Source organism: Anneissia japonica, unplaced genomic scaffold (assembly GCF_011630105.1).
Source record: "Anneissia japonica isolate Jap-2015-1 unplaced genomic scaffold, ASM1163010v1 scaffold287748_len1686314_cov196, whole genome shotgun sequence".
Classification (NCBI taxonomy): domain Eukaryota; kingdom Metazoa; phylum Echinodermata; class Crinoidea; order Comatulida; family Comatulidae; genus Anneissia; species Anneissia japonica.
Window position 1 is genome coordinate 711,191 of NW_022727190.1, and position 23,626 is coordinate 734,816.

The 23,626-nt window shown below is 34.1% G+C and overlaps 3 protein-coding genes across 3 annotated transcripts in view; 1 reads left to right on the forward strand and 2 right to left on the reverse strand.

The window, feature by feature from the left end:
• Nucleotides 1–7,164, forward strand: part of LOC117113543 (cytochrome P450 1A1-like) — a 9,515-nt gene extending 2,351 nt beyond the window's left edge. The window contains exons 2-5 of the mRNA XM_033256902.1: nt 1,079–1,671; nt 2,303–2,398; nt 2,748–2,967; nt 4,200–7,164. Of these exons, the coding sequence (XP_033112793.1) occupies nt 1,079–1,671; nt 2,303–2,398; nt 2,748–2,967; nt 4,200–4,390 (1,100 nt within the window). The 3' untranslated portion in view covers nt 4,391–7,164. The remainder of the gene's footprint in view (nt 1–1,078; nt 1,672–2,302; nt 2,399–2,747; nt 2,968–4,199) is intronic.
• Nucleotides 7,165–11,169: 4,005 nt separating this feature from the next.
• Nucleotides 11,170–17,317, reverse strand: LOC117113545 (T-box transcription factor T homolog 1-like). Its single transcript, XM_033256904.1, has 6 exons — nt 16,823–17,317; nt 16,056–16,320; nt 15,754–15,894; nt 15,227–15,335; nt 14,809–14,979; nt 11,170–14,159 (listed from the first exon to the last, which is right to left on the reverse strand). Exons 1-6 carry the CDS (start codon nt 17,005–17,007, stop codon nt 13,750–13,752), a joined length of 1,281 nt encoding a protein of 426 aa, XP_033112795.1. The 5' UTR covers nt 17,008–17,317; the 3' UTR covers nt 11,170–13,749.
• Nucleotides 17,318–17,962: 645 nt separating this feature from the next.
• Nucleotides 17,963–23,626, reverse strand: part of LOC117113530 (S-adenosylmethionine decarboxylase proenzyme-like) — a 14,520-nt gene continuing 8,856 nt past the window's right edge. Inside the window, exons 8-12 of the mRNA XM_033256889.1 lie at nt 23,296–23,465; nt 22,797–22,889; nt 22,384–22,458; nt 22,036–22,116; nt 17,963–21,696 (exon numbers count right to left, since the gene is read on the reverse strand). Coding sequence (XP_033112780.1) covers nt 21,553–21,696; nt 22,036–22,116; nt 22,384–22,458; nt 22,797–22,889; nt 23,296–23,465 — 563 coding nt within the window. The 3' untranslated portion in view covers nt 17,963–21,552. The remainder of the gene's footprint in view (nt 21,697–22,035; nt 22,117–22,383; nt 22,459–22,796; nt 22,890–23,295; nt 23,466–23,626) is intronic.

Consider the following 23,626-nt stretch of genomic DNA (forward strand, 5'->3'; position numbering starts at 1 on the left):
ATTTTACTATATAAAAGTGTCATTTCCGGTCATCTAGAGCTAGATTTCATAAAATTTTCGCACCTCAGGCCCAACATAGTGGGCCCGAGGCGGATGTGGGCTGACGTAATGTCCCCCCTTACCTTTCGAAACATGTCTGCGGCCTTGTCAAAACAAAACCACACCCCCCTTCCCCCCGCGCCGCTTGGTGTTTCGCAAATCGCATTATCCACCCCCCATTGCTAAATCCTAGATCCGCCACTGCAAACCATGTCAAAGCAAACAAGGGCTTGAAAAGTCCTTGATTCAAAGATGTCATTAATCAGGAATGTAAGGTTACCACAATGCTCTCCTTCCCGAGAATTTATGATTCAACTGCTTTGATCCGCACCCCTAGATGTTCCACCTACATAGCATTGTTATCCAAGATTTTAAAGAAAACCTTGTGAAAATATACAGTAGTGGACCAACGTCAGGTGTTTGGTTTTAAATTCAGGGGCGGATTTTTGGGAGGTTAAAAAAAAAAGAAAAAAAAAAAGAAAAAAAGAAAGAAAAATAAAAAAATAATAGCCTCATAATGTTATTTTCGGGCGGCTATAACACAAAAAGTTCGCGGGGCATTTAAAAGTTCGCGGGGGCAGTCCCTGGACCACTAGGGCAGTGTTGTCTTCATCGGCCCAACTTCTGCCCCCCTCCTGACTGACTTACCTACAAAATCCAGCTAAGATAGGTTTATGATTACTATAATTGATTCGGGATGCGACTTTGATATAGAGTACCGTATAAATATAATACAGTATTCTATTGGGCTTAACTGCATAATCCTATATATATTCAAACTTTATTTCAAAAAACATATACAGTATAACAATATACATTTTCTGGTAAAGTCTTGCGACTAGTTACTACACGCTGCGATATCAATTCATACATGTTTGAAACAATTTCGCCCATGAATCTTTACCTATGCAGTCAGTTATTGCTGTTTTTATTATTAATATAATTACTATTCGTATTGTGGATTATTATCATTATCTGTACGGTATTGTTTTTTATTAGCTTTATTATTATCATTACTTTTCACTTTACGACGTTTTAGGAAGCATCACATGGGAAGACTGGTTAGAGGGAGCTAAACAGAGAAAACATCTTTTACATGAAGTTTTCAAAAGCATGGACATGGAAGGACTTTTTAAGAATGAGGTAGATGCAGTCTGCGAAGTGTTGAGTAACAAGGAACTAGTCGACGTGTGTGAACTACTGAATCAAGCTAACAACAACATCCTTCTGTCGATTACACTCAACCGAGGAGATCGTTATGAGTATACAGACGACGAATTCAAAACGTTATCAGAAGTCATTTTGGCAAATAATGACCGCTCTCTGATAGGAAGCCCCGTAAATTTGATGCACTGTCTCTGGCACACTCCTTTCTACAATTCAACACGCCGAGATCTTGAAAAGTTGAAGACGACAATACAACCGTATATTGACTCACATCGTGCTGACTTCGACAGAGAGAACATCCGTGACCTCATAGATGGCTATCTAGGAGGGATTGGAGAAACATCGTTTGATGTGCAAGAAGTTATAATCAATATCTCTAGTCTCTTTCCATCCGCATGCTCTTTGCGAGCTACAATGCAGTATATTATTCTGTTTGTAATAAGCGACGATGATGTTCAAAAGAAGGTAGGGATTTCCTCTTTTGTCCGTAATGACCAAACTTTTTCAGAGGTATTGTTGAGATAAGTATTATTTGCGGTAAGAAATAAAAATAAACACAACAGATGGGCATTAGGGGTGAACTTTTGCCAACCTGACGTGTATATCGTACTGAATACTTGGTTAAGTCACAGCACCTATATATACGTATACCGTAGGTCTCTGGTTTGCTTGGAAATTATTACAATCCTAGTGAGTTGTGCGATGCCAACATCTTTTTCAAAAGATGCCTGTAATGGGCATTATTCACATAAAAACATATACGCCCGTTTTCTCGAAAGCGGACTAACTTTAGTCCTGGACTAACTTAGTCCACTTTCGAGAATACGGGCCTTTGTGAGTTTGATTTCCACTTAAAATTACTGGTTTTCCTCATTACTTTTGCTGTAATCTTTTATGATTTTGATATTTTGTAGTCCAAAGCTTAAACCCTCCTCAAATGTTAAATGTAAAATTTCTTCAACTGAATTTTGATTATTTTTCTTATTGTTTTTAATACAGAGAACATTTTCATCTGAGCTAATCTCTATATCGCTACTAAAAATGAATATACTGCAATGAATGCTTGAGGATTTTAATACGTGAATATTTTTATTAGATTCAAGAAGAGATTGATCGAGTTTTGAATGATGCTACTGAAGAGTACGATGAAGTTTTAGCTGATAAGATACCATACATCAACGCAGTGATCAAGGTGAGATCACTAATTGGTAACATCATTATTCTTATCATTATCATCCTCATCATTATCATCATCAATATCGTCATCATCATTTATTAGTCACCATCATCGTCTTCATCCTTAGACCCATCATCATTATCTTCGTTGTCGTCACTATCATCATCATCGTCATCGTCGTCGTCATCGTCATAAATATTACCATGATTAACATTATCATTATCATCATCATTATCATCATCATTATCATCATCATCATCATCATCATCTTTATCTTTCTTTAGACAGGAGCAAAAATTGGCAATTATCCTACATTTTCATCCTTGTTTGGTCGTCTTGTTCAACAATTTCATTTTGCATTCAGGAATCTCTGCGATTGGCTAGTCCAGTTGGTCAGCTGCTTCCGCATTGTCCAATCAAAGATACAAAGTTTGAGGGTTACGAATTCAAAAAAGATACACCTATTTTTACAAACCTTTGGGGACCAAATCACGATCCTGAAAACTGGCCGGATCCGTATGTGTTTAAACCTGATCGCTGGTTGGACACTGACGACCTGCCAACATTTGTGCCGCTTGGATCAGGTAAGTTTCGAATGTATATGTATATATGTATATATATATATATATATATATATATATAATCATAAATCACTGTCACATTTTGTGATTGTACGGTCTCTTGATCTCTTGAAACCTGCTCCTTTGTTCGCACCACATAGGTAGAGGTCTGGGATTGCGCCAGAGCAGAGGTGGATGTTGACTTTTAAGAGACCGTGCACTGCTTGCCACCACACCTTATTACTACTATATTTATTATCATTTTTATTTTAAATCTGTTTTAGTTGTTGTTAAGCACATTGAGGCAGTTTCTGGCAATATGCGCTATACAAATAGCAATTTATTATATATATAATATATATATATATATATATATATATATCAACACTGTATTTACCTTTTATTGATGATTTATATATATATACAAATGTATATATATATGTATATGTATTTATATGTATGTATACGTATATATATGTATATATATATACATATATATATACATATATATACATATATATTAGCATACAGATGGTGTCTATTGAGCATAAATCAAAATTCGCTTCACAAAGAATGAAAAACACATATCTTAATCAAATGCTACTGTCCCATTGAAGAGATCAAACTGTGCACACAACTGTCTTTTCTTTCTTGTTTTTACATGTATTATTCGTACTTTGGTATGTGCATTTGTTCGTCCTTCTGTTCAATGGCGTATCTAGGAATATTGAAATGGGTGGGGAGGGGGTTGGTGAGCAGTGGCGTCGAGAGGGGGTCAGGGGGTCGCTGCCCCGGGGCCCGGGTCTACTGGGGGCCCGGTCCAAGATAAAAAATTTTCGGGGTAAGAACAAAATCTCCATAGGGCCCGAGCCCAAGCCAGGATGAAAACTTTTGTTCTCAGATTTAGGAGGAGACTCAATTTGGGGAGCGGCCGAGTGTGGGTACCATGTGAAGGGACCCCATGTGAGGTGTTGCCCCGGGGCCCTTACTGGCTCTCGACGCCACTGTTGGTGAGGTGCGAATGTTAAGTGGGGGGGGGGGGACTCGATAGTTAACTGGTGGGCGCAAGCTTTTTTTCGGGCAGGTACACATCTCCCCTCCCCGTATATACTGCTTCTGTCTACTCAGAAAAAGTTCATCCAAATAATTATAATGTTCTTTTCTATAAATCTTTATTATAATACATTGAATATTTAATAATAATAAGCGTATAATACTTGCATTTTGTAGGACTATTACATATTGTTATTTTGTAGGATTAAGACAGTGTGGTGGATACCCAGTGGCTTTTAAAGCACTTCGCATACTCACGTTTACTGTTTTCAAGAGATTTCATCTGAAAAGTGTCGAAGGGGAGAAGCTACCAACACTGGAAGATAGCTTTATGTTAGCTGGTACTACCCATCCAAACCACTTCAATGTCACTGCAACACACAGAGTGTCTTAGGCCTGCCGATAGAATTTCTATGTTACCATCTCGCCCTGTTTCGTCGGCTCGTGTAGCTTCAACGGTACACTTGATAATCCCCAAAACCAAACTGGAATCCACTACCTGAATTGTGACCTAGTAGGCTGATGATGGATTTAGAGTCTGGATACGTTCCTGACGACACAATCTAGGCTTATATGGAACTAAACTAACTATATGTTTTTACTATATTATTAGATGGAATCTTCGCGAAATTTGTAATTAACATTTATTATGTTTTTCTAGTTGTATTATTATTTATTATTTCTGTTATTCTGCTTATTCTAATATTTAAATTTAATTATACAATAGCTTTTTTTCCAAATTAACTGTAGGCCTACTCCATGATATATTGGGTCATAATACTTAGTCAGGACCCTATCGACGCAAAATATTGTTTCAATTTACAGTAATATTTTACTTGTGGTAAATTGAATACCGTACTGTATATGTTTACTATTTTAATTATAGACTAATACTTTTTGTTAGAGAAATGAAATATAATTTCTTTTTACTAAACTTTGAGAATTTAGATAAAGCAAAACGATGTATATAAACAGGATAAATCTGGGTAAATGAGCTCTCTGAACATATTTAATTTTATTTTGCTTGCGCATTGCGATAACTTTAAGTTTACATGCAAAGAGCATGGATTTGCGGGAGATAGGTTAATTTCTGGGAAATCATTGCTTGTCTGCTTGCGGGAAGGCCGTCCCGATATCCGGGAAACTCGGGACCCCTGTTACAACAACATGTTGCAGTATCAAGTCATGTATCACTACGTTATGTAAATGAGGTAAATGTGAATGTAGGAAGTAAGCCATTACTTGCAAGTTCATTGTGCTGAGTTTGAGGGGCGTGGATTTTGCTCACTGTTGCAGCAGTATGTATGAGGCGCCAGCGTAATGAACCAGCATCAGGGTAGACGGTACTCGAGCCACATATGTAAAATGGACCGCCGGCGTTTAGGCATTTTCCAAGAAGACATTTTCCAATAACTAGTTTAAGGCTGTAAAAATGGCGCCCCTGCAATGTCATGAATTCAATCGACTATCATAATTATTATTGTTATTATCAAAACTACTGTCCAATTAGTATACATACAGATACAGGTACAGATATTTTTTTATTGTCATTTGTCAGAGAGAAATTGTTATGCTCATGTTAAACCTGTTAAATTAGATAAGTTAAAAGTACAAGAAAACAACGAAAATCAATGAACTATGTACCGGTATCCTGGGGGGGGGGAGTCGGTCATATTCAAGGGTCGCAGTCTGTATACCACACTATTAACAATTTATAGGGTGTTATAGAGGGCCCTAGCAGATTCCTAGAAACAGCAATAATGTTAAATTGACAGTTGAGAACATCTGGAATTGTGATTGTTTACAAAATATAATATAACTTTTGCTTATGAACTATAAAATAACAAATCCAGTTTATTTTATACTTTTTAATTGTATCGAGTGAAGATAAAATAGATGTACAGGTATTTGAATTTGAGTATAGGCCATATAATATCTCGTGGACATTTGGCTTACGGCTTTTTTATTACTTTTCTGTGCGTCTGAATGTCAAGTGGTTCTTAGGTGATTAGCTTGAAATATTCATTTTGGTGCACTGTAAAACCAGGACGCAATCTTGTCCCCGCTTATGGTGACACGTTTAAAAGATAAAGCCAGATTTCCATAAAATCGCTACACTGTCGCTTCAATGTTTTCAGTGTAATCGTTGTATTGTATTGCGTGCGGTGCCCGACGCAATCGGGAAAGCTCCTAGATTCTGATTCTACCAACCAATCAGCACCGAATAAAGCTGCCGGCCATATCGTGTAGCGATTGTATGAAAACTCAGCCAAAAATAGTTAAGTATACAGTATTTATATTATGTGCTGAGGATCTTGGCGTGTATAGTTTAAGAAAAATGCTTAGGTATTTCATATCACTGGTCTATGGTATGATTAATAATGCCAAAGCTCATTTCATGCTAGGCACGCACTGTCGCTATGCCTAAAACACGTTAGCTTTTGCTACGCCTAAACACGTTCATCTTTTCAACTTACTGTATCACCAAAAGTGGGACAAGATTGTGTGTGTACCTTCGTGTTTAACCATTCAAATGGGTGTCTAGAAAACTAAGATCTAGAAAATTAAGACCTAAGATATCTTAGTTTTCTAAAACTAAGATCTAGAAAACTAAGATTTGTACAGTCATTGTTCAGGAAACAATCATTAATGCTAGATAAATATATGAGGAAAGCAAATAAATAAATAATGACTATCTAGGAAGCTTTAACAATCTAATGAATTAATCCAACCTGTAGAATTTCCATTAATTCAAATAAAACTATGCCAAATGGTCTGTACAGTAAAATCAAGGATAGATTACAGTACTTCCAAATTCCTTAGAAAATATGAATCCCACTTCAGAGATAATGGTACAACCTTATTTTACTGGTTTAAAATCAAAATAACTCATGATATAATGGTACAACCCATCATTAAAAATCTTAGTTTTTCTAGGTCTAGGAAAGTAAGATTTATCTTAGTTTTCTAGATCTAGAAAACTAAGATATCTTAGGTCTTAGTTCTCTAGATAGTTTTCTAGACACCCCATTCAAAGTACGGTTTCTGTCTTTTGTGGTGTAAAATTGATGATGTTTAATTTTCATGGCCTTGGTGTCCTTTCTAGCATTGAGGATTTGTTTACTGCTAACATATTTATAATAATAAACGTTGCTAAATTCACGCAAATTCTTGTACCATGCACGATTACAGTATTCATGTGAATGTTAGTCCTTCGTGGGCGTAATCAATGCCGATGTTATTTTGATTACATCGCTACAAACCCATGACCTAAGACATGCGTGAACGTAAATAGCAATAGTAGTAGTATTTCATTTCTGATGATGGACTTATTGACCTATACAAATAAATAGCATGGCTACTTGGAGTAAAGAAGAAGAAGCAGTACACCGGGTACAAACTTACACTAACTTTAATAAAATGTACAAAATATGTCTTCTTAGGCCTGCTTTTGTAGTACAATACGCAGGCCGTCTATGATGGGCGATCCAATAACTTTCTTTTATGCTCAAGGGTAAGTTCAAGGTGAAAAATCATCGAATTTCCGTGAATTACTTTACCTTGCCTTTGAACTTTTCTTTCCAGGGGTGAATACATAAACATATCATATAAGAATGATAATAAATTTAGATTGCCTCGGCCTTCAAAGTATGTGTAGGCAACTCCCTGGTGTAGGCTAGGGAGAGGAGAGCTTGGCCCAGGCTAGAATTGTAGTATAATAGCCCATTTTTCCCCCCTGTTTACTGTATTTTAATGTCAGTTTGCTTATAATTTATTACACACATAAACCACAGAGGTATTACAGCAAGCTTCACCACCCCACAAACAGAAAAATCCAAAGAATATAGCTATCTATATTTTTTGGTGAATCCACCGATATCCAACCTTCGCCCAAGCTGCAGCGAATTAAGTTCAGTGAAGCGAGATTGCACATGCACTAGTAATGCCCACAGACACTAATGAATAATTCATGAATTTTTGCTCAACTTACCTACGATAAAGAATTGCATCCGGTTCGGTACCGTATCAGAAAATATTGGTCTGCTGCCCCCTACAGTTATACTGACTTTGCTTTGGTTTTGAGGTCTATACATAGGCCAGGAGCCTATGTTTATGTGTATGTGTATATAAATATACTGTATAAAATATGTATATAATGTACGTATACATATAGGTAATATACTTTGTTAAAGGGCTATGGCTATCAGTGGCATACCGGAGAAAACATTAGGCCTATTAGGTATTTGTTCCATAAGGCATGCGAGCGAAGCGAGAATTTAGGCTTGGGACCAGGGGGCAGCCAAGGGCCAGCTACGGATATTTGCCGAATTTTTGTGTTTTTTATTATTTGACTTCATAATAATTGTTGTTGTTGAAGGTTGGCTTATCCACGATAAACTAACTGGCCTAGGCTAAACTACAGCAGGCTACAGTCCTCGACTTGTCTTTGTTTTGGATTACATCGTCATTGCTCTAAAATTATTTTTGAAATTTTTAAGGTATTAGACTAATACCTGAATATCTTTCCGTAATCATGCTTGTAATAACATTCTCCTCCCAATGAAGATCTTTGTTGTTCTTGTAAGGAAAGAACCCCATTGGAAATAAGTCATTCCTTCACTTTATAAGTCATCCTTGGCTTTGATGTTGTTTTTTTCTCTCTGTCGATTGTCGATGTTTCTTTTATGACTGAATTTTATTGTTAATGTTTTAATATGTAATGACCTGATTTTTTGTTTTTTGATCTTGGACGCTTTTTTGAAATGATTTTAATGAATTTTTATTGTGTGTGTTTGTTGTTATAAAGCCGAATAAATCAAATCAAATCAAAATACGCCACTGATATATAAATCAGTGGCACATACCTATATTTATCTAATATAATTATGATGCATCATCGAAGTTCTAAGTGCTTGTTTGGTGAACATATAAAACGAGGTCTAGAAAAAGATAATAGGCGGTAGGATATAGGCCTAATACAATTTATTATACGAATACGCCTACTGTCTTCAGCGTAATGCCTATTACATATACCCTGTCTCTTATACACATCTAGATGTGTATAAGAGACAGATATATATGTGTGTATATGTATATATATATATAAATCAATAGGTAGACGCAGACAAAATAAACTGCTACGATACTTTGACTTGTAGGAGACATAGAAATATTTTATTTGCGAAATTTTCGGCAACTCCTGCTACCTTCTTCAGCGCTTGAGTATCTATATATAGATGAGGACGACAGACCATGCCGTGTTGCAAGCTGTAATAATAACAATTGCCCGATGTTCTTTTTGAAATAGACAATTTATCGATTTCCTGATGTTTAGGTTACTAAGTGTTAGATGCTTAAACCTATTAACATCCTAAAGTGTTTATAAATCCCTATGTTGTTTTCTCCTTTGGATCACTAATCTGAACTTGAGTCGGCAGTCGTGAAAGACGTGTTGTGTTCTGATTCGCAATCCAATTACTTTGAGTATATCAATACAAGATTGACAAGCCGGTGTTTTGTCACCTCAGGTGTCCGCGAATTGCAATGATCCCAGCACCAATTGACTGCTGTGGGATTCGTTTACCGATTGAAAGGAAGTGATCTAACCGATCCAATAAACTCAGGCATCAACGAATCAGTTGTACTAAACTATTACTGTAGCTATCAATTTAATTACATGTTTAAAGTTGGGTTGATCTTGGTACCAATTCACTAATCACTTGGTCAATAGCAGAAGAATAGGATTGTGCAAACATTAATTACATAGCAATGTTTGATCGAATTCGGTTAGATCAGGCATGTTCACACCTTTTCAAAAGGTACTTGCTCAGGTGTGAGGATACAACTGAATAAAGGAAGCAATACCGTGTCGATTGCTAAGTGTCAACATTAGGGTCAACATTTAATTTAGCGGGTAAGTTTAATCGTGTCGCTGCATTAAACACAGTAATTACCTATATTAAGTAGATCCACTACGAATGGGAAATGAATCCACACCGATTGTTAGTAACTTGTCAACACTATAAACAATACTGGTGGTCTCTTTGTATGAAAAATTAGATCGTGCTAAAAGTTTGTTTTACTAATTTGCACATACATACATTCGTATTCCGAAAAAAAATAACACGATGACACATTTTGTCAAGTGGGGTAATAATGTTGATGGATACAGAATATACTTTGAAAAACAATCAATACAGTTTCCATGGTCCAATGTAAACCTTTAGTTTTATAGGACCCTGGAATATTGTGACTGTGGCCGATGATATCTCACGGTAATTCTGCCTCTTGGCAAGCACTTGGCCACCGTTGTTTTTTACCCACAGGTAGTAAAATGCATTCAAAAGTTGTTTGTCGACAAACAGCGACCAAAATGCTAAACAAATCGTAACATAGTAGTATAAGAGTAAAAAGCGCAACGTGCTACCACTGAAGACGTGCTGAGTACTAACAACTTCGACATTTTTCAAGAGGAATCTTCAAGATGATTCTTCAGCATTCTCACGGAGGAAGTATCCAACACACATGATAGCCATAAAGCATGTATTTTTAGTGATTATAGTATATAGAATATAATATTGCACTATATTCCTGTGCTACTAGACAAGGACTCTAGTAGCCCTTTTTGGTCAAAACGGGCGTGGCGAAAAAAGAACTTTAAATAGGCCGCAGATTTAGGCATACACAAATAAAATTAAATCATGTCACTAAAATTTATAATATATAGGCCTATATATATATATATATATATCATCAAAGAAAGTAAATACAGTATCTTTGATAATTTATATATAATTTAACTGTGTTAACGGCTATCTTGATTTATATTATATATATATATATATATATATATATATATATATTTATATATTTATATATATATGTGTGTGTGTGTACATACATACAAATAGATTAATAATAAACAGTGCTCAGATAGGAACACAATGTTATATATTCGTATCAAGCATAGCCCTTCAACAACAAGTTCATTTTTAATTTAGCACTGATTATTGAGCACTTATTTATATTGTGTTTACAGTGCTCTATGCAGCAAACCTTATTTGAATATTATATAGGGCCTATATATATATATATATATATATATATATACATAAATATATAGGGCCTATAGGCCTATATATATGTGTGTGTGTGTGTATTATAGTAAAACATTAATAAGGATAATTATAATTAATGAATATTACATAGGCTAATATAAAACAAGTGTATTTTGCTGTTAAAATTCAGGTTTATTTATGGTGAAAAAGTATAGCCTATCGAAAAAACACAATTGCGATAAAAACGTTATTATTTTCCCTCTATTAAATCATAATCAATGGTTCGGTATCACAACTTTTATGATGATCGTCAATGAAATATTGTAGTTTGTAGAGACATACCGCAGATATGACGGGTTGATGACACCATATAATGGTCTATTACGTCACAGGTGAGACTGACTTCATCATAGGTCAAAATACCAAAAACAACCTCATAAAATAGCACTGACCATTGATGTCTGTTTCTCCAATACATGCACTGTTACATCCTGGCTCCAGTTTACATTTCAGCCTGCTTGTTTTCTACTTTCTATTCAGATCAAAAGATCCCTCAACAATGACCTCCACCTCAATTCGGAAATGGTAACTTTTCGATATATTGTCCCGAACAATACAGTCAAATTAATTATTTCCTTGACAACGACAGACACAAAGTAGAAATTCATTAAAGGTAACGAGCTAATCTCTTACACTTTTACACTATTGTCGGCGGCCTTTCATTATGAAGCCGACAAAGTGACCAAGTCCAAGTAGGCCTACTTTGTTTTGGAAAAGAGGTACTGTATTCCTTTCCTATAATGGTCTGTTTACTCCAGGCAACAGCGTTTGGTAAAAATCAAACAGAAAAACTAAAAACAAACGTCGTATTGTGTGACAGACGTATTTTGTGAAGCTTAGTATAGAATTGGTTAAAACTTTGTTTTTGTTCTGGCATAGATATATTAAAGATGACCGCTGTGACAATAACCTTTTTAGTGTTTCTATTTTTTTAATCGTTTCTGAAAAACGAGTGGTTCAAAACATGAATGTTGAACTGTGTTTTTAATGGAAGTTACTTTAGTTTTAGGATCTACATCAAAAGAGGAATTACTCTAGTGAGGCAGTGTCTCATGAAATGGCGTGACTTTGAATGTCTTCTCAAGAATGTGGTGTGGTGGTTAAGATGGGCGGTTTCTAAATCGAAATCCTATTTATTCGTATCCTACAAAATACCAGGATGCTTAGTTAGTTCAAAACAGGTTCACTTCTTCTCCTCACGCTAGACTAAAACTTTTTGCTGAGAGCATCATGGTTCCAGTCAATAATTATAGCAAGTTATTGTAGTCCATAACTGTACATATCGAATTTGTGTTAATGTGAGACAGTTTTAATCCTTTTAAGGCTGCACTTTCGGAACCAATAAAACTGTCCCTAATAGAGGCTAAACCGAATAAAATTGGGAATTAAAATACAACATCATTCACAGTAAATACACAAATAGGTTTATTGCATCATGACACTAATTTATTCATCTATTTTCAGTTATGCCTTAAGGTTGACTGCCAAAGAGGCGATTCATATATTCATTGATGTTTTATGCAGCTAGAATTTTAATTCAGTTGCTTCTTGAGTTTATAAATATTAAATATAAATAAATACAACTCTATATATTATGCTTTATATGACAATCGGTCTATTTGAATATTTACTATTCTGTTATGTATCATTAGTGGTTAAGTGTGTTGTGTAATGAATTTTTATGCTCAATAAATATGTAAAACAAAACAATCCTTCAGAATTTGTAAACACCATTCGGTTTATTCTCATTTACATATTTTTACAGAGAAACAAATAACATAAACGTAAATATACATCAGTTTTTTTTTTCCAAAATATAAAGATAGTTCCGTCTTCAAATCGTAAATTACATACTGGAACTCTGTAAGTGCAATTTCACTCTTTCGTGAATGAAATTCAATTATGAGTGATTTTTATTATTAATATAGTGAAAAATTCGTCAAATACACTCTCAGAATGAAATCACACTCGTTTTCACTCTTTATTTCACTCTTTTGGAGTGAGCCCTGTAATTATTTTTCACTCCTCTTTTTTTCAATTTTTAGGATTTACTTGAAAAATATAGACCCCCCTCCTCACCAATTAATCACACAAAATGACCAATACACACGTCAAGCACGGTTTTTGGTTTATAAAAGCAAAAAAGGTAAACAATAAAATATGACGTAATAAATGATAAACATATTTTACTTTAATCAAACTTTTGCAAAACCTAAGTATCGTATTTTATATAATTCTTCAGCAATTTAGTATTATAAACATATATATATTTGTTACAAACCGTTTGCACCGTAAATTACCTGAGTGTTTGTGAATAGAACACATTGAATTATCAATACCCTGGTCCATAATATAAAATCTAAATTATAATGTAAGTTAACATTGCATAAGGTAATATTTAAATGATGGTTCAATATATATAATTAAGTGACTACCAGTGCACTTCAAAATTATTAAGACCCGCTTGAAGTTCAACTAATATCAACTTGTATAAATGTTCCAAGTTTAATATACAAGAAATAAGTAACTTTTATCACAATCACTGGATCACAATTTCGTAATAAACAACAATATTATAATATTATTTATTATCATGATTATATTGTTTTTATATATTAAACAAAATTAATTAATTTTATTGCATATTTATTCCTCCATAATTAAACTGCGAATAATTTGGATGAAAAGTCGTCGCCGGGTGATACGGTAACTGACCCCGGAGAAAACCCTGAACATCGTTGAAATTATCTTGATGAATAGAGCACTGTGTTACCGGTGATAATGTAGGTGTCGTATCAAACGTTGATGCTGAGAATGTTGTTGGCGTTAACGAAATTGTCGGAGACGATCTACTCATTCGGAAAGCGGACGACACCGGGTCGTTGTTAGAAGGGACGATGGGCGGGACACTCGAATGACTACCGACTGACTGCCAGGTAGGGGGATACTGAGTACATGGTGGTGCTGTTACGGGAGTATGAGTTGGAATGCTAGACCAGTCACTCGCGGGATGTATCGGATGGGATGACTCTGAATAACTGTGCCCTGAAAATGAATGATATGTACAGCCTTACTTACATATTAATATATAGGCCTAGAATTCCTGTATGTTGTTAACGGGTCACTTTAGGACCATTTTCTGTGCAGTGTCATACATGAGAATCCTGTCGAATATCATGTAGGGCCTACTGTGCATATACTGGCAATACACAGACACACACATTCTGCTCAGTAATAATAAATGAAAAAAATTACGTTGTACATACTGTAAGTTATTTAATTAAATATTAGAGCGAGAAGCAGAATTCTTGGCCAATGAAAGTTGAAATTATATAGGCCTATATATATACTGTATTTATCTTAATTATTTGCATATAGCCCTACATTTAACATTCTGCAGCAATTTATTTAAGAATATTCGTGGTAAAAACAATCTTAAACTGTAGTTTGTAGACAGAACACACGATGTTTTTTTTTTTTTATCTCCCGTTATCTTCATGCCGCGGTGGTTAAGGTATTCGCCTGGGACGGATGTTTTTCTCGGAACGGGGGTTCCTATTTTTTCATAAGTCTAATTATATTTAAAATCATAATCGACTCTCAGGATACCCATATTTTATAAAAACATAATAAGCTACCGGTATTTATAAAACGATGAAATAATTATGTTTTATTTATATCAAGCTCAACATACCTGGTGATGAATGTTTGATCTGCCTGCACGTGGGTTTCGGGTACGGTGATGTTCTATGACTTCTTAAACCATTGAATGTGTCGCAGCTTGGGTGCGAAAGCCGCAAAGCTGGTTTAAATGGTGAACCCGAAGCGTACAGAGAGCTTGGTGCCGAGAGAATCCACCCGCTCACTGAAAAAGAAAGAACGGCCAAAATCGTAAAATAAATCCCAAGAAACGCTGCTACATAGATGAAATGCATGGATATGAGATTCATTTGCTGTTATCGAAATATATTTCCTTGTCAAAAACATATTTTATTTTTTATCTATTTATATGTATATTTTTATAAATATTTCTTCTATCTTTTGAACTCTATCTCTAAGATTAATAACAACTAAATATAGGTTTAAAAGTTATCAGATGCAGGCCTACTTACTATGTGAATATGGTAACGGTGGATTTTCTTGGTAGAAATCGTCGCTTCGTTCCTTAATGTCGAGGAAGGCTTTGGCAAATGGATTGTGTTTAATTTTAAGTTGAGTAATCTGAAAGAAAAAAGAGATAATTATAATTCGTAAAACATCAGTTTAATAACTAATTCAATATCAATTATAATAATTTACTATTGATCATCTTTACTAATGCTGATGCATCCAACATTGCTTATGGTTTGGGAAATATATTCAACTATTGTGTATTAGGTCAAAAGCAAGATTCCAACACAATTTGGGTACAATTTAAATGTGTTGTTTGTTGATAAGCAGTAAATAACAACGCAGAAAAGTTAAATGTGCCGCCAAACGAGTCTATAGGCCTAGGCGTAAACCCATCATTTACAGCGTTCCCCATGTTTGGTTAATGAATAGGCCTACTTGAAACATATAGGCCTACAGTTGAAATACTTTACAGCCTGGTAAGGAAAGAAAGGAAATAACACGTTCTCGGCAAGGAAAGAAAAATTACCTCTTCGTTTTGGTAAGCGGTGACGGCAATAAATTCTGTTTCCGGGAAGGATTGAGCTGTCAGTCTTTTTTGCTTCTCGGAACATCCAACTTTTACGACATGGATCCGTGGACGGTACTTACGTAGTGACTGTAACATTATCTATATTTAAAAGAAAGAGACGTCGTTATAATTGTTACTATCAAAACTATATCGATACCCAAACGCTAAACCAAAATTAAAGGCCCAGACAAAAATAATACAAATTTGTGACATAAAACACCAATTCTGAGTTAAAAATTACATTCAGAACATTAGCCTACCTGCCCATCGCTACTGTCTTTATTCGTTAACTTCACTTTAGTGAACGAGACTGTCTTACTCATCCAGTGCGAGCCAAAGTTTGGCGAATCCGGATGAACGTACGAACAACTCGTTGCGATGGTCTCTTGCTTACCGCTTGATACCCATTCGCCATTTAAATACTTCCATCGTGTTCCGTTAGTTGGCTCGAAGTCCACTATTACGGAGTACATGGCCTTTGGGTCTAAACAATTTATTGAGACAGATAGGACTGGGAACATACGCCTTTCAGAAAAAATTGAAAACAATTATTAGTCATATAATACCGTAGCCATAATATATATATTAACAGGTAAATGATAGAAAAAGTGCTCGCATTTAGAAACAATGATGTTATAAATGTATCAGCTGATATTTGATACGTTGGTAAGATTAAATAAATACACGTTGACTATATTTTACATCATACTATTACAATATATGGATATATACCTATTCATTTGTTTGTTTGAATTCGCATTTATTGTATTTTTTTCTGAAGTACTTATTATTAATACTTTAGAATATTACATAAGGTTAAATGAATATAACTTAATCAAGATTTGAATATACTGTAATTCCATGAGATAACAGGCAAACAAATTGAGTTCAGTTTCTGTTGATTTACAGACATTTTTAAATTCTTAAAATGACTACCTGCCAAGGATTGAGAGAAAGGTACTATTGCGTTAATTTAAGAGGCATGAAAAGAAAGCATAGGCCTATAAGAATACAATAGACTTCTAACCTTCCACTCTTTGTAACAATCATTTCGTTTGTTGCACTGTTAAATTTTCGCCATAAGTGAGATTCAGCAAGTGTAATCTTGATTTTACTTTCCAACGGACTGTCCTTCTCGTTTCCACTTGCTAGTCGTCCTACTTGATTCACAATTCCTGTATTTGTCAAAACGATGGGATCTTCGGGCGCCATAAGTAAAGTTACAGTACAAGGAGCTCCAAAGACGCTTCTATCTACGGATATGTGTATCAGTTATACAAGTGCTAAAGTAATATTAAGATTCAAACGTTCCGCAATAGTATTTACAGTTTAAGGTATTTTTTTAAATATATATTGTTACAGCCAAAGTCGCCTCCAAAGTATTTTTGCCCAGGCCCACTGGCGAATCGAGTGTAAAATGTGTCCAACCGGTCAAATGGTCAGATAAGATCCATTATAGGTATTTTTATCTCGACTACCTGTTACCCACTTATCTTTTTATAGTCTGTCAATCCTATCTAGCGGCAAGATCAAAAACATGTAGATTAGTGTGTTGGTGCCAAAGAGTTCCAATGTTGGCAATTCAAGTGCACCTCTTGAATATTTATTACAGGGCGTCCGTAATTGGACAATGAAGTACGCGGTGATGAATTGCAACTTCTGATTGGCTAAGGACGTTTTGTGTTGACAAATTGAAGTTTACGAATCCGGTTAATTCATAAAACTCGTCAGTTAGGCAATGAATCGGCAATTGTTAGAGAAGAAAAATCCGATTTATGGACAAATGTTTGCTCTGCAAGTCAGTGCAAGCTTGTTGTAGTAGTTCTTAAAATACTTCGCATGTGACTCACCTGTTGCGTATACACTATTATTAGAAAAGTTATTAAAACTAAATAGGTACCAAAAGACGCATATACTCTATATCATAACACTGCTTATTGTTTTATATGCCATGGAAGCATGCATGGTTATTTTTCATGAAATATCCCCACGGAAGCGGATGAATGTAGAGGGAATAAAAACTAGTGGCATTTATTCTTTTACCACCAGGCATTAGTTTCTTCAAAACTATGGATTTATGCACTGACAAAACCACACTCATACGTATTAGAAATCGACATATAGAACATGTTAATCAATACGTAAAAATCAAACAGATACAGCGTAATGTAATTGAAACCATTCACATATTTTAATTGAAATACCGGTATAGTCTGGCAAAAGTTAACATTCCCAAATATATGAATATATTTTTAGAACCAACCAGTATTATCGTGACAAAGTACTATGATCCCAGTGAGCAATTAATCATAAACTTAGTATGTATAATTTTTTTTTTAAATAGCGAGTTACAAATGGCCATGATGACGTAACTCGTCATACTAATACGTAGACTCGGTTGGGTTCAGATTCTAAAAGCACAATGCAAGAACTGGGATGCAAATAACTACACGTGTACACTTTAAGGTAGGTGAACAACATGACGTGAACATTACTCATTAACTATCACCAAGCCTTCATATTATATTCAACCCATTAGCATACATAGTTAAAAATATATTTCAGTAATCAAATAATGTAATTATATATTCAAATTCAACCATATGTTTTGATGTTTAACATGTATACTACCCTGTGTGCATTAATCGATAGATAGACCAACTTATTAAAATTACTAACAAGTGTATATGCTAGATATTTTCTAACGGCAGTGGATTTTTTTTAAAATGATAAATCATTAAAAAAATACAGTAGTATCAAAGAACAATGTATATATGCTACCATTTTAAAAACTACACCATTTCTAAATATTAATAAATTATCAATCAATTGCATTAAATAATATTGAAGACAGATATATGCCTATTTCAAATAAACTCCCAAATAAATATGTGAACAATACAGAAGAAGATAAAGTCAATGCAAATTGTAGGTTGGTAAGTATGATACGAGTGTCCCAATCAAAGGCTCCTGGGTTGAAATACAATGAGGAACATAAAAATAAATTAAATAAAAATAAAGACATATGTTGTCAAGTACGATACGAGTGTCCCAATCCAAGGCTCCTAGGTTGAAATACAGTAAGGGAAATAATTTTGTTTGTACTAATCTACTTCTGAAGTCTAACCTTAATTTATAGAGTAATCATTCTATCGCATAACTAGCGAGTGTACCGGTACTTGTAGCTGAATATCACAGAAATATAAAACTTAATCAAGTAAAGTTGTGAAATATTGCATGATTACCGACTGAATTGCTCATTTAAGGGCATTATGTGACATCACACCCATATATAGGCATGATGATGTCATATCTTAACATCAGTTTGGTGGAGTTTATATAATGCTGTTAATTCATTCAAATTGCCCAAAGGCGTGAAAAGCAAATTTTCGTTTCCTCATGAAAATTTGAATATTGGGGCATCCTGGTATTATGTGGAAGATCATTCCATTAAGGTTGCTTTTAACCCTATATCTTGGCACAGAGAGGAATTGGTGCTTGTTATACCGAACACACATACATGAATGGGTATGGCAGTGTTTAAGAGCTTTCAATTCAATTCAATGTAACATTTATTTTCTTTTCGTATAAATATAAAATGATAATATAAATTGTTGTTTTTAATATACGTAATTGTCTTTAGTGCACCATTAAATTCTGTTGAAAGGAAGGAGTTGTACCCTAGTGGTTACAATGGTTTATTACTGTTACTATAATGGGGAAGATCTTGGATTTGAGTATTTTTTGAGTTGGGTTTCATTGTTGTTGATTTTCTGTTATTTTTGGATTTCCCAAGCAGTAGTAGGAAAAGCCATTGTTTTTGTTCCGATTTCTTTTTTCCTTCTTGCATATAGTTTTTCCTATCATTTTGCACAGGGTTTTTCTTCTTCAAACATTGTCCAAGCAAAGACCATATCAAAAATGTGCATACAAAAATATGACATTATTCTACATATTTTGAATATTAATAGCAGTCATAGTTAGCATTTCCTGATTTCGAGTTGGTTTTCATGTTATTTAACTTCACAATTTTCTGTATGATTTCATTTTTCTTTTTTATGTGTTATTTTACTCTTGACTTAATTTTTTTTTTTTTGTAATTTCAAAATCACTTTTCATTATAATAATGAGGAAAAGCCATATGTTCTGTTTTACAGATATAGCAAGTATAATTTTAATTTTTAACTTTTTTACACGTGTATTGCTTTAGATGACGGATATCTCTGTTGTGTAAACTGTGCAGGGGGATGGAATGCTTGTGCGGGTCATTACACCTCTATCAAAGATGTTTATCAGCTGCATTCTTGGTCGGTTGATGGGCGTCCCTGGTTTGGTCATTCTGAGTGGGTGCTCAATTTTGTGTATACTGAGGATGTTCCTTTTTAGTTAAGCTGCTTTAATTTGTTTTGTTGGCTTTCATTCTACTTCTAATCATGATCCCAATGATGATGTAATTTTATTTTACTTTTCTTTTCCTTTTTGTATTGTACAGTATACGATTATCGTATTGTTCACCATCATTGAATTTTTATTTGATTGCAATTTCTAAAATTTAACTTTGTCTTTTTTTTTAGGATGAACTGCTGTTGTGGTTGTGTGCCACTGTTTTAAAAGTGCATGTCCAAATAAATAATAATAATAATAACAATAATAATAATAATATTATTAATAATAATAAAGGTAAATAAACGAGTGAGTAATAATACTAATAATGATAATAATAATTATTATAAGGTTTGACTCGTGGCAGTGCAAGTTCAAGTGGTAGGAATTAGGCTAACAAAAAAAATTCTTGTGTTGGCAAAGTTTTGGGAAAATAAAAAAAATGAGTAGGTCGGTAGGAAACGTTTTTTTTTTTTTGGTTTTTTTTAACCATGTATTGTGCTTATGCCTAAAAAATAGAAAATATAAAAAAATACAACAAAGACCATTTTAAAATCTATATTGAAGAGCAAAACGGTCTCATAACACTGTCGCATTGCCTACCATCCACCAAGATAGGCCTATTCCAGGCCTAATATTTTTTATTGTAGTCGAGAAAACAACCAAAATGCTGATCAGGCGTGGCCAACACAATAATTTGTTTTATTTGGCCTTAGCAGTTACCTGGAAAATAAACACTCGTATATAATTTTCCCTTTGCTCTAAATTCTATAATTAGAGAGGGTGAAGCTGTAGCTTTGTGGTTAAGACAATTGCTATCCAATCTCAGCGTATTGGGTCCCAATCATGTGTTACTACTAGGATTTTCTTTTTTCAAGACAAAACACAATTCTATTCCCTAAATCTCATAATCAGACAGACACCAGGTGGTTCGGTCTCCAATTAGAGGAATAAGTTTAACAAGGTTTTTAGTTGGTACTAAAAAAAAAAGTGGTTTGGAATTAGGTAAGCCTCAGGTGTCGAAATGGGCTCGGAGGTTTTTGGAAAGTTTTCAAAATATATAGAATTTAAATCGTCCAGTTGATATTAGCTTTTCACTACAAAAGCACTTGGTTCATGTTGTCGGTTCAAACGTGACAACAAAATTCAGCTTTAGAAAATTACCCAGCATGCATTGTGGTGAAAATTCAATTAATTAATAGTAGTAAACCTTTATACAGCAAAATCAAAAGAAATTGTTTTTCTAAAGATTATTTAACCTTATACTTAATAGGCACAATCAAATATCCTCACAATATTTACAAGTTTGTATACTGTATATAAACTGCTGAGGTGCAATACTGTAAAATTTATGAGAAATTCTCACAGAGTATGCTAGTGAGGAATGACCTCTTCCTTAGTATAGTGCCCAAAAGTCAAGTCGTAGGATTTGAACTGCGAGAACTGACGATCCTGACGTTTAAATCCATCATGGAATGATTCCCGGAGTGCGTGATATGACGAGACACATTTTGCTACCTGGAAAACATATGAGATATCTTAAATCAGGTCTAAAGTATTGTTTGGTGTTAATGCATCATAAATACAATCTACAAAGTTGGTGCAGAGTTAATAAAATGAAGCTATAATATTTTTACTCATAACTTTGGCAATAGTAAATTGATGCCAATAAATGACCTATCATTTTAAAGCTTCAAATATGGACAACAAAAATATATTAAACAGTCGCTGGTCACTAATGTTGGTTTTGAGATGGCTAACCCCATATTTATTGTGTCACAATGAAATTTAGGCAAAACTGATTACAAAAATGTTTTAAAACTAATTGTTATCAATTGAATTTGAATGAAGACAAACCTTGTTAGCAAAGACCGTCATCACAAACTTCCCTGGTTTGAAAGTTTCCAAAATGCGTTTCACAAGGTCATCATAACAGGGCTGTCGAAGGAAAATCAAAAAATATATTTTCATCAACATATATTCAAAAATAATACTTATTATGGAGTTTTCCCTTCTGACATCTAAAAAAACAGGTCACTACACTTTTTCCTAGTATGCATTCTGGTAAATATGTTTTGAATATCCAGAAATATGCTGGGTAGGGATGTTGCTTAAGACTGGTCAAGTGGGTGGAGGTGTGGGATATATAGGACACTGGATATCTCTTTGTAATTACAATGATTTGGAAAAGTAATTAAAACATACCATTTCTGCATTGGTCTCAAAACTAACGTACGACCATTCCTTCTCAGGTGTGATGTGAATTGTCATGTATTCGCCCTAAATAAAATTAATATAATCATTGAATTACCATAATATTCTTAATGTAATACCATGATGATATAATAAACAAGATATTTTTAATTACTTCGATTGTTTTTTTAACTTGATTCATTATTGTGCACTGTATATTGCCTACCATACTTCTTGATTGTATTTATTTTTGATTCATTATTGTGTTGTATTGCTTTTATCATTTTAGTTATACTTTTTATATTTGTATCCACTATTAATGACAATGTAGTTAAGTTTATTATCTCTTTGTAGTTTTAAGCTTTCTTCATTGAATGTGATTTTATCCTGGTTAAGTAAATTGCAAATAAAATAAAATTTCTTACATTTGTCATTAGACCATTCATTGAATAGCCACATGGATCGAACATGGTAGCATCAATACTGCAGTCGGGCAAAAGTTCTGAAATACCAGATGCCTGAAAATACAAGAATATCATATGATTACAGAAAATATAAAATAAAACAAAAATAATTGCATCCTTTGTAATGTAAGAAACAAATGCAAGTAAGCGTAGGACTACTACGGTGTAGGTAATGATGGTGTTAATAAAATCTACATGCACAACCGGTTTCAGTTATATTAATATATTTGTTAAAGCATTTTATCTTTATAAATGTCAAAACATTTGCTTCAAGGCATTAATTATGCATGAGATTATGTATTTAAAATATGTATTTAGTACCAGTATATGTATTTATGCAGATGGTGTATTGACAACCACCATGGAATTATGGCAGATGATCAAAAATCTATAAAAAAAAAAAAAAGTGATTGAAAAAATTAAATAAATTGAATAAAGAAAAAAAAATAGTTTTACAAACCTTGGTGACCTCTGTAGCTGTTAGATTAGAAGACTTTTGGAAGAGAGCCATTACGTCCTCATCCAGATCTGTCATGAGTATGTATATTTGAAGGTTAAAGAGTATCATTGTCATTATCATTACTAAAGCCAGGGTCAAGGTGGGAAAGGGAGTGGTCATGACTTTTTTCCCTCAGTTTTTAATATTCAAAAATCTGTATCTCATTAACTGTTTCTGAGTTTTTCGTCAAACACCTTATTTGTGTCTTAGAAAAATCAGTTGTATAACATATATTGCTGTCTCTTATACACATCTAGATGTGTATAAGAGACAGGGGATATATAGGACACTG